Consider the following 12343-nt stretch of genomic DNA (forward strand, 5'->3'; position numbering starts at 1 on the left):
GCTGAGTATCTAGCTCAGATTTTTGTCTGTGTGTTTAACACATTTTCCTTTGTATTATTCTCATGTTCATATGTATATACCTCAATCTGATCAGATTCAAAGCATCTTAATAACAAGAGCAACAATCATGATCTCAAAGTAAAAGTAAAAGTTGGTCTAATAAAAAGAAATAGGAAGGAAATTGAATCTTGATAAAAGGTGCCAAAGACAAAAAAACCAATATCAATATTAAAAATATATTCATCAAATAACATAGCATTCAATATCCTAAAGAAGTTACATGAGTTACAGGAAGAAATAGAGAGCAAAATCTTACTAGTGGGGGATCTCAACGTTGCCCTCTCTGATATAAATAAATCCAACCAAAATAAATAAGAAATAAATTAAGGAAATAAACAAAATTTAGAAATATAAAGAAATATGCCCTTTTCTCAGCTGTTCAATGTACCTTCACAAAAACTGACCACATCAAAGGGCACAAAAAACTCACAAGCAAATGCAGAAAAGCAGAGCTATTCTAGGCATATTTTTATATCATAATGCATTAAAAATGACGTTCAACAAAGAATAGCAGAAAGCTAGGCAAAAAATTAATTGGGAACTAAGTAATCTTATCCTAAAGAATGAACGAGGGGAGATACTTTTTAAAAAGATGGTAGAGTAGGGCAGAAAGTTTCCCTGCCCTCATAGTAGCTCCTTCCCACCCCACAAAAAATTACATAATCAATGATAAAAATATGCAAAAAAAACCCAAAACAAAAAACGAGAGATTGGAGAAAAACTGAACATTAAGAGATAACTAGGGAGAAAGGTTTCTGGCTTCCCTGGCCTCAATCCCACCACTGTAGGCCCTGGGGGCATGCAACCTGACCTATTTGCTCAGTATAAGAGTTTGTATGCCCAAGGATTCCATTGGATCCCACAGGCTGAGAGACCTAGAATCAGCTGTGTCTACTGTGGCCTTGACTCCAGAGACCTCCCCTGGCCCACATCTAGGGATTGAAATAATGGATACCACTAAATCTACAAGTGCCAAGCCCCACTGGCAAAGACTCAAATCTCACTGCCAACAAACAAGGGACTTAGGAGGTCAAAGGAACATGAACTAGACACCTACTTTATCCTAGGCTGAGGTGATAGTAGAGGACTTATAAAGGAGCACACACTGGTGAATGTCATTGCTGAGGAATGGGGACTTCTTCATCTGTGTCACTTCCAGGAAAGTGAAGACCCTGCCTTCTACCACAGTGGGAGGTGAACTGTCTGCTTGCAGTTGCAGTGCAGAATTGCCTATGGGCTCTGGTTGGAGCACCTGAAATCAATAACAGATTGGGATTTGAGCAGGGAATTCTTAGTACATTTGACCCTGGACTATAAAACTGGAATAACTAAATAGGACTCAGGGAAAAACAAATGCAAACAAAAAAAAAATCCTGAAATCTGAGATAACACACATCAACAAAATATGAATCTTAGAACTTCAGCAAAAAATCAAATAAGTCTATTGGCCTGGTCACTAAAATTTAAAATATGAATCAATAAAATGAGCATGCAAAGAGGAAAGAACCAAATTATTTATAATTATTATGGGGACAGAGAAAAACATGGTTCAAACTCAGAGAACTTTGAAGTAAAAGCACTTACTTCAAAAAGAGCAAAATGCAAAAAAACAAATAAATAAATAAATAATGACCACAAACTCAAAAAGAGCTTTTAGAAGAGCTTTTAAAAGACCTAAAAAACAAAATGAGAGAGCGTTTGAGGGAAAAGTTTTTTTTTAAAAGAACAATGCAAGAAAATCAAGAAAATTACAAAATAAAAATGACCCAAATGGAAAAGGAGATCCAGAAACATATGGAAGAAAATAATGTATTAAGAATTAGAATTGGAAAAATGGAAGTTAATGGTTTCCTAAAACAGTAAGAAATAATAAATCAGACTCAAAAGAATGAATCAATAGAACAGAATATGAAAATTTGTCCCAAAGAATATGAAATCTTGTCCCAAAAATAACTGACAAGGAAAATAGATCAAAGAGACACAATGCAAAACTACTTGAACTCCCAGAAAATTATGATCAAAAAAGAGTTTAGACATCATACTCCCTCCAGTAAATCATCAATGCAAACTGCCCAGAAACAAAAGGCAAAATAGAAGTGTAAAGAATCCACAAACCACCACCTTAAAGAGACCAAAAATGAAAATGTATAGGACATCATTGCTAAGTTTCATACTCTCAGGTTAAGAAGAACAAAAATTAAATATTGAGGAGTCGCAGTCAGAATAACATGTCTTAGTAGTCACACCATTAAAACAACACAATACTGGAAGTCAGTGTTTCTTAAAGCAAAAGAACTGGGAGATAAAGAAGAGATTTTTAGAAATGTGGATAGAATAAGAATTAAAAGGAAAGGGGGAAGGGACAAGATGAGGACCTTTGGAAAGGTGCACCATTTTGGAACTAGGAGGACAAGGAGAGAGGATAAGGAAGTATTTTAGGGAAGGGATATGAATTGGAGAAGTATTCTTAATAGAAATTAGACTTCTGAAGAAGGATACAGTGGTAAGAAAGGAAGAGAGGGTGAGGAGGAATGAAATAGATGGAAATGTAGAACTAGTAACTATGTATGCCATTACATGTGATGGAATGATTTCACCCTTGGGAAGAAAACAGATATCAGAAAGAATATAAAACCAGGACCTGACAATGTGTTGTCTAAGAGAAATACACTGAAAATGAGAGACATTCATAGAATGTAGGTGAGAGACTGGAGCAAAATATACAGTGCCACAGCTGATCCAGAGAAGGCGAGGGTAATAATCATGGTCTCTGACAGAGTTGGGGATAAAATGGATATAATTGGAAGACCAATAGGTTAAATATATTATGTTGAGAGGTAATATGGATAATGAAATACTATCAGTACTGGACCTGTATGCACCAAGAGGTATAACATCCAGATTTTTAAAGGAAAAACAAAAAGAAATACAGATGGAAATAGATAATAAAATAATAATGGCGTTAGAATTTAATTTCCCTTTCTTAGAACAAGATGAACCCAATCAAAACAAAAATAATGAAGAAATTAAGGAAATGGATAGAAGCTTAGATAAATTAAATATGATAAATATCAGGATAGCCCTCACAGACTACCAGGTGAGTAGTAGATGTAAGCCTTGTGTGGTGAAAAGTGAAGGGAGGAAGGTAAGAGGACTGGAGGAATGGGAGAAAGGAGAGAGGAAGGTAGAGGAAGGGAAAGGAAGGTATTGGGTCCCCAGCCCAGGCAGGGGGAAATTGACCAGAGCCCTTCAGGGGCTCAAATAAAGGATCAGAGAGCAACTTTAGGGTTTAGAATAGCTATGTTTTATTTAAATTAAAAAGAGGAAGGTCTAAGAAAAACTAGGAGGTAGATAGAAAGGGGAAAAGGAGACAAGAGAGAGCTTTGCAGGGTTCAGCCTCAGGCTGGTGAGAACAGAGCACTCCAGGGTAGAGAGAGCTCAGGGCAGAGAGAGCTCCAGGGCAGAGAGCAGAGCTTCCAGCATAGAAAGAGCTCTGCTTCTGGGCATAGAGAGAAAAAAAAAGGTGCCAAACTTTCCCTTTTATACTTTCTCTGACACCTCCCACAAAGGAAGTGGGAGGTGTCAGGGGAAGTTGTAGCAGAGAGAGTCCTGGGAGTTGTAGTCTTCCAGGACTTAACATCAATTTCAAATGACATAGCCTGAGCATATACATAATCCAAAAATAGGTTTTGATAGGTCAACAGTGGTTTCATGAGAGCATAAATATCCTGTAAAAGTCTTGCTCTAACATTCATCATACCATGGAAGTTATACTGCATTCCTAAAGGCTTGTGGCATTGGAACAAAAGTTCACTGTGTGTGATTAAACCAGAAAGATTTGGTTTCAGAAAGATATGGTCCTGGCAACAGATCGTGTCTGTTGCCTAAGGTCCAATTTAGCTTAGTATTGTCCTGGTTATATATGTTAACTGAGAACAAGAGTTAAATTGATCAAATTAAATGTTCATAGGAACATGGAGAAGCAGGCCTAATATTATGTTGCTAGAGCAGCTGTGTGTGTTTTTTTTAGAAAACAAGATGCTAATATACATTAAGATCTGTAAAGCTATTCATGCTTATTGACTAGGCTTTCCATTATGAGGATTAAGCTCTGAGGATATTTTTTTAAGAGTTCAAGCAATTTTATTTCTCATCATTCTGTAGCATGTGCAAAAATGGCAGCAAGACAAGTCTTTATTTATAGGGAAGCAACAAAAATAAAGTGGGTTAGGGAACATCTCGTTTATGCCTGAAATGATTTTACAAACCATCTCCATGGTTGCAGCTAAATAACTCTTTTCTATCCCCCACCCATTGCTGAGGACTTGGGACTTCTCCACCCCTCTACTGAAACTTGATGAAACCCTTCAGATCCTCCATAAAGTTGGTGTATTCCTGGTGCTCCAAGGCCATGCTGAGTTCAATGAGCTCATCTGCAAAATCATTATTCATCCCATGGTCAGCCAAGAAGTCTATCAAGTGGTCATTCAGGGCCCAGTCCAGGAAATCTGTGTTGAGGGTATAATTTGTATCCTTCCATTCAGAGTCACTGGTGAGCTGAAAGCTAACTTCCCTGATGGAGAAAATGTCACTCTCTTGTCCAATTTCATCTTCTGGGTAGTGGCAGTCCAGCTCGAGGGCCTTCTTGGTGTTGTTCTTTACAATTTCCACCACAAAATTCAGTGTCAACATAAGATCAGGCTCCTGCTGCTCTTGGGCCCTCTGTCCCTCCATTGGCTCATTGTTGAAGGTAGGTGGGATGCTGTTGTTGATGTTGAAGGTGACTGTGATCCTCTCACCTGCCAGTATCAAAGTAAAAGGGAATTCAAAAGTAGAGGATGCTCATATTAGGACACTCATATGATTTACATATTCCTTAACAAATTGTAAACAATGTGGTTTTTGTAGTTCTAATAGCTAAGTTGGCAGAGAAAAGAATGCCTGGAATTAGCCAAGCATCCTGTAGACAACCACAAAAAAATAAAAATACCTCAAAACTAGTCTTGGAGTGGTGAAAACATCATTATTAAACTGTTCAATCCAAGGATATTGTGAAGGGACAGAAGGCCCAAGAGCAGCAGGCCCATCTCACTGGGGCCTCACAGACAGTAAAATATGGCCAAGTGTGTCAAGGTGCTTCATGGGCCTGATACAATGGAAATGGCAGGAGTTAAGAAGCACAGCCAGGTTTAGCCCACTTCAGCAGGGAGAGAATGGAAACCAAAGAGATAAAGTAAAGGTGGCAGTGAGAGTAACACAGCCCAGCACAACACAGCTGAGGTGAGGCAGTACTTTTTCTACCTCAGGAAGGAAGCAGGTTCAGCATATAAGCAAAGTCACAAAAAAAATGCCACAAAGAAAAAGAAAAGGCCTATGCTGGAAAACTATTTTAGCAACAAAGATGACAAAAATTCAATGTCCTCGGAAGAGGGCATCAGTATAATCATGGAAATGTATGGAACCTCAAAGGAAAGTGTGAAAGGATATCAGTCTCAAAATGAACTTCTGGAAAACTTCCAAAAGAGGAAGAAAAATCAAATCAGATAATTAGAAGAAAAACTGGAAAAGAAAATTATAGAAAAAGTGTATAGCTTAAAACAAAAACTCACTGAATAAAAAAGCTTCATAAAAAAGAAAGTATAAAACTCTAGACTGAAAATATTTAATAAGCAACCTGAAGAACAGTTTAGTATGATGGAAAGAGTACTGATTTAGCAATAAAAGGAAATAATTGAGTAGTCTCTGATATAATACCTATAACATTAGACAAGTCATTTAACCTCTCTAAGCCTCAGCTTACTTATGTATGAAATGAAGAGGTTAAACTTGAAGACCTGTAAGGTCTCTTCTAGTTTTAAATATATGATGCCATATAGCTATTCACATTTACTCAATGACTATTTATTAAGTGTACAAAGTATAGTACTTAGCACCGAGGGTACCGATGTTTGTCCTAAAAAAATCTTTTGTTCTACTGGAGTGATACTTCAATATTTACATAGCAAATGCAAATAATTTCAAGACGAAGTGGGTTCTCATTACTGAGAAGTGGAGAAAATTAAGACAAAGTTCTATGACAAGTTGAGGCAAGAAGGATCACTTACACTGTTAACTGCAGGGGAGGGATAGGGAAATGAGAGAGGAGTTAAAGGTTTTGTCAGGAATATAACTGGGATAAGACATGTAGGAAGGAAGGAATTTCAAAAGGAAAATTTGAGATATAAAGGGGTCTGTACCAAGTATATATAGTAATGTAAACAAAGTCTCAGAAACCGGAAACAGCAAGATGAGAAGGGAGGATGACATAATAGCAATCCAGTTTGACTAGAATATAGAGAGCTATGAGAAGGAAAATAGTATGAGATAAGATTGGAAAGACAGGTTGGAATCATTTTTAAAATGTCTTTAATGACAGTATAAGAAATTTCTTTTTCACTTGGCAGAAAGTGGGGAGGGATTATTCTGGGTCTTAGCACTGTATAATCTGAAAACAAGAGCATCCAAAGGACTTCGCCAGCTTATAGGGTTTTCCTTTTTATTTCAATTGCAACTTGGACATATTCTATGAGTGACAAACTTATCTGGTGAGTAAACATCTAGTATTTTTACTAATATCAAATGATATTAGTAATAATGCTAGTTAAAATTGATTTAGTATTTTTTAAAATACTCAAATTAGAGGGGGCAGCTAGGTAGCTCAGTGGTTTGACAGTCAAGCCCAAAGACAGGAGGTCCTGGGTTCAAATGTGACCTCAGAAACTTCCTAGATATGTGACCCTAGGCAAGTCACTTAACTCCCTTTGCCTAGCCCTTACCAGAACCGATACACAGAGTTTATTCTAAAATGGTAGGTAAGGGTTAATTTTTTTTTCAAAAAAAAACTGAAACTAACAATGTTTATTCAGATCAACAAACTCACATTCCTCAAGCCCCATCCAGTCCATGAGTGGTCATTTTGAGGAAGAGACAAAGAAAAGATGAGAGAAGAGAATATAGTGCCAACCCATTTTCCTTTGCATCATTATCTCCAACCTCTAAGCCAGCCAACTCTATTGGATAAAGAGGCAAACAGGTGGAAGGGGATGACAAGTAGGAATGGAACAGGGAAAAAAGAGGACATTTCCATGGAGAAGCACATCTGTGGCTTTCAAAATATAGCTGTGATCAGTCACCACAGGTTGTTTCCTATAAATTAAGTCTTCACAATACCAAAGCTAGGGTGATGCAAGCAGTAAGAAGATGCTTGTAGAGTAATAACTGGTCCCATACTCAATTTCCTGAACAATGGCCTAAGAAATGACTATAAAAGCACAGATCATAAATTGATGATAAGGCAAGATGGGAGAACCCAGTTTTGGTCAAAGAAAAAGGGAGGACAAAATAGTAGATCTATTTTTCCTAATTATAGTGGGAAGGAATATATTCAGTAAGTTCAAAGTGAAAAGGCACCAACTTAGTATCTTCAGGAGCCAGTAAAAGGGCAATGTCACCAGTGGGTAGAAAGTCAGAAGAGGGGGTGAAGGGTGGGAAAAATAAGAACCTTGAAAATTCCATAGTTTTTTTCTGTGAATGTCACTGCTAATATAAGAAAGGGTTTAGGATCAGAGAATCTGAAGTGGGATCAGAGGATCATGGCATCCTTGAAAATTATGCCTCCCTGAAAGACCCCTTACTTATTACCTATATGTATCCTGAAGACATTATTCCCCTCTTGCATCTGATTGTCTGCAAGGCTTCGGTCATTCTCCTTGGACTTTGGAGGGTGCCAGTTTGGTTTTGAAAAAAAGAAACCATTACCCTATGCCAGTGCCAGACCATGAAGATTCATCAGTGTCTGTTGCTCACATATTCTTTCCTTCCTAGAGATCCATAGTCTATCATATATTAGAAGATATCAATGGAATTAATGCCATACCACCCCAATGTCTTGAGCTGACAAGAAAATCATAAATATTACTACTGATAAAAAATAACTAGAAAGGATGCAACCTGATGTGATTATCTGTCCCTGAGAGAGTTTCTGAGTATCACAAAGTTCTGTAGGATGTAACACACTCTATTTAATATTGATGTTCAATATATATTAAATGACACAAAAATGATGCCAGAATGAAAAAAAAATGGAATTTCTAGTAGATCTATGTTATTTCCTGAACCTTCCTGACTCTTTTAAAGCTAATGATAGTGGTCATTCTGCCTATGCTAAACATTTGGCAGCTAACTCTCAATTAGGTTGTGTCTTTGTACCATCATTTCAGGTCTGTGACAGGAACTTAATTTGATCACCATCCTTTAAAAAAAAATCCACCCCAACTACTTCCCTGCTGATGCTGAGACAATAACTGGTGCTGCTTTAACCTCTAGGTTATATTATTGTAATGCCTATTTTTATAGCCTTCTAGGGGAAAAATGCTGCAGAAGCTCCAACATGTGTAAAATGCTGCCGTCAGAATTTTATTCACACTAAGTGGCCTCAGCATGTCACTACCATCCTAAGGGAACTGCATTGGCTCCCTGTCAAATATCAAATTGATTTTAAAATTGCTTTGATGGCTTATAAGGCAGTGCAGTTTGGGAACTGTGTATTTATCTGAGTCACTGTCACTGCATGAGCCTAGCCTCTGCGAGAGATCATCTGAAGCAAGTAAATTGGGTATTCTAAGTACACAGGAAGTTAAAAACCTTAGGTTCAAAAACACATAGCTTTTGTAAAACCTGATAGCAGGATGTAAACCAAATCTACACTTGCATTTGCTTTTTTAATTTCTTATTTAAATGTATCCAGGCAACAAGATATTTTCTAAAATGGAAATCTGTTCCTCGGTTGATGCTTTCTAACATGTTATTTCATAAAAATGATGGTCATAGAACTAAACTAGGAGAATTTAAGGAAACTGAATTTGAAAGGAATAAAATAAAATGTTGCATTTTAAATATAGGCAAGCCATGTAGAATATTTCTTAAATTATCCTTATGAGGTCCTTTAATATTTAACAATTTAAGAACCTTAATATTTTCCAAGTTCTTTTTTGTTTGTTTCTCTTTGCTTGTTTTCTTACCATCATTTACCCAAAATAGAGGGGATGGAGGTGACAGGAACAAACTTTTTATCAATATTTAGACATCAATTATGTGGACTTTCATAGCTTTAATTACTTTTCTGCTTACATCTGATCACAGTAGAAAAAGCTTATGACCTAGAATGTTTTATGGTCTCATTCAGAGGGGTTTGGGGCAAAAGAGAGATCATCTGTCCTATCTCCTTTAGTTTTTCTCTTCTCTAGGCTAAAATTCCTAGTCCCTTTGACTGATTCTCTGGTCCTATGATTTTAAATCTTAGCTTTCTGGTTCTCATACTTCTGGATAAGTTCTCACTTGCTATGTGTCCTTCTGTGGACAAGAAGTACTCCACAAATAACCTTATAATGTATCTGAAAGAGCTAGAATGCAGCAAATACCATAACCCATTCTATTCAGAATACTATGCATTTATTAATGCCACAGTTTTGAACCTTATTGTTTAATCCCTAAGGATTTCTCACGAGATATTATCTATTCGTTTCCCTCATGCTGTACTTGCCTTGTTGATATTTTGAACCCCAAATAGATCTTTATATCTATTTCTATAAATTTCATCTTGTTATTCTCGATAGTCAGTTAAAGCCCATTTCACTTATCTCTACCAGCTTTGTGTCATCTTCATGTTTTATGAATAGGCCAAGTCACTGATTAAGAATCTAGATGGCATTTTGCTGACCCTGGTTCGTTATTTCCTATGAGAAAAAGGTTGTAAAAACCAAGACTCTTAGAGAGAAGAAATAAATATCCAAGGAAGATTTTTGTTTTTTTCTTTAATCAATGGTTTCGATATGATTTTATCATTGTACACAGCTCCCAGAATAGAAAGTCACTCCACTGAACCAAATGAGCTCCTATCCAGTAATCTGGGCAGCCACCTAAGACAATGACAGCTTAAATGATTTAGGAAGGTAGAAAAGGCAGCATGTGAGAGGCAGGCCGTGACCCTGGTCTGTCTGATTTTAAAGTCAATCTTTCATTTACCATGCCCCACTGCCTCTAATATTTCTAAGAAATACCTATTCAAAATATATCTTATGATGTTTTCTACTTCATGTGCTCTTTTCTTTTTTAAAATCATGTTAACATAATTTTCTTATGTACTTCCAAGGCTCTCAAATTAACCCTTTGCTAATGACTCTCACTTTCCTTAGTAGCCATGTTCCCCAGACCCAGATCTAGCAGCTGTAGACCCAAACCTAGCTGCTAAGCATGTTCACTCCCAATCAAGATATGCCTTAAACTTGGTATTAAAACAGTCATTTGCATGTGTATGGTCAGGGTGAATTCTGTTGCTCTCAATGTGCTACTGTCGAAACCATGGATCAGAACTATAGGTCAACTGAGACCAATCATGTCAGTTCTGAGTAATAGAAAAACCTGCAAGAACCACAGTCCAGCCAATATGACTCTGTCATGAATAGAATTTGAATCAACAAACAAAACTGATTATCCCCCTCTTTGATGCTGGATAGACCCTAAGAATAGACTCTTTGATGCTGGATAAACTCTTTATGGTCACCAAGCAAACTTTACCGTTGTTACAGCTATACCTTTGTGGAGATTAAAGTTAATATGCAAAATACTAAATATTATATTTATGAATATTTTATTAATAATAAACTAACAGAGACCTAACTAAAAGGTTACTAACCAGCCTGCTCCCAGGAACAAAAAGAGGAAGAGGGAGGAGTTACAGCCAAATATAAAACAATAACGTGATCTCACAAATGTGGAGGTGCAGGAGAGATTAAAGGGAATTTTGGAAAAACTAAGGGACTTATGGGGGATGAAATCCAAGGTTCAGAATCTCCATTTATATACCTTCTTTGTCTTGTCACAGCTATATGTATCAAAACTATACCCTAGCATTTTGGGCAAGAGTCTTTCTCCTTCATGCCATGACTTGACCTTACCCTTTAACAGAATAAAACTTTAAAACACCTGAAGAGCACTTCAGGTTATTACTGTGTCCCATTTGAGTGGGTAATTGATGGCACATTTTTAAGATTTTCCATTAAATCTAATGTTTATTGAAAAAATATTTAAGAAAGAAATGATCCATTTGCCTTAAAAATATTTTCTACATCATATATATATATTCATTTATTTATTTATTAGTCCATTAACTTATTAATTAATTTATTTAATGCACATAAAAGCATTCCTGACCTAAATGTTGAGTCGTTTTTTTTTTTTTTCCACCATCTTGTATCTCTGGAAGCCTGCTAGAAACAGGACTTCTAGAACAGCAAAATGTCTAGAAGGCTGTGGTCTAAGACAATTTTTGTTGGCTACAAGCGAGGCCTGTGAAACCAGAAAGAACACACAGCTCTTCTCAAAAGTGAAGGAGTCTATGCCCAAGATGAAACTGAATTCTATTTAGGCAAGAGATGTGCCTATGTGTACAAAGCAAAAAACAACACAGTAACTCATGGTGGGAAACCCAACAGAACAAGAGTGATTTGAAGACAAGTTACATGGGCTCATGGAAACAGCGGGATGGTTCCAGCCAAGTTTAGATGCAATCTTCCTGCCAAAGCCATTGGACACAGGATTCAAGCGATGCTCTATCCCTCAAGGATCTAGAATATGAAAAATGACTAAATAAAATTTCACATTTTTTACATATTTTGTTTTGAATGCCTTTTTCTTATTCAAGGTCTATTTGTTGGTGATTTAAAAAAAATAAATTTTTACTGATCTCTTTTGCTTTTACATCACTTATATTTTCTGCTATATTGCTACCCTACTTCCTCTCAGAGAGCCATCTCTTTTAAGAGTATGAAAAAAAACTATGAAACTAAAAATCAACATAATTTAACAGCATTTAGTTTTGTTCCTGTTCTTTCCATTTATTGTAAACATGTATATTTTCCTGGTTCCACTTAACTTCTCTTTGTATCTATTCATAGAAGTCTTGATGCCCTTCATTATTTCATGATAATAAGACTAGAATTTTTTGTTAAAAAACAAACAAATAAATAAATGTTAAGAGTCATTGTAGTGTTTATAAAAATCTTAATATCTGAGAGAAGTAGAATGCTAAAAATGATCTTTTAAAATAAAGTCCTACTTTCTGCTTTTCAGGTTAAGTTATCAAACTTTTAGAGATAAAATAACTAGTCCAAAGTTACATTGCTAATTAGTGATAGTGCCAAAACCAGAGGAAGGTCTAGGTCTTTCTGTGCTACAAGTTTTGAAA

At 36.3% G+C, this 12343-nt stretch overlaps 1 protein-coding gene and 1 pseudogene across 1 annotated transcript; one reads left to right on the plus strand and one right to left on the minus strand.

The window, feature by feature from the left end:
- Window positions 1-4404: 4404 nt before the first annotated feature.
- On the minus strand, window positions 4405-10299 carry LOC123254234 (complement component 1 Q subcomponent-binding protein, mitochondrial-like). Its single transcript, XM_044683291.1, has 2 exons — window positions 10284-10299; window positions 4405-4901 (listed from the first exon to the last, which is right to left on the minus strand). Exons 1-2 carry the CDS (start codon window positions 10297-10299, stop codon window positions 4405-4407), a joined length of 513 nt encoding a protein of 170 aa, XP_044539226.1.
- Window positions 10300-11394: 1095 nt separating this feature from the next.
- LOC123231778 lies at window positions 11395-11727 on the plus strand (annotated as a pseudogene).
- The last annotated feature ends 616 nt before the right edge of the window (window positions 11728-12343 follow it).

Source organism: Gracilinanus agilis, chromosome 1 (genome assembly GCF_016433145.1).
Source record: "Gracilinanus agilis isolate LMUSP501 chromosome 1, AgileGrace, whole genome shotgun sequence".
NCBI classification, from domain to species: domain Eukaryota; kingdom Metazoa; phylum Chordata; class Mammalia; order Didelphimorphia; family Didelphidae; genus Gracilinanus; species Gracilinanus agilis.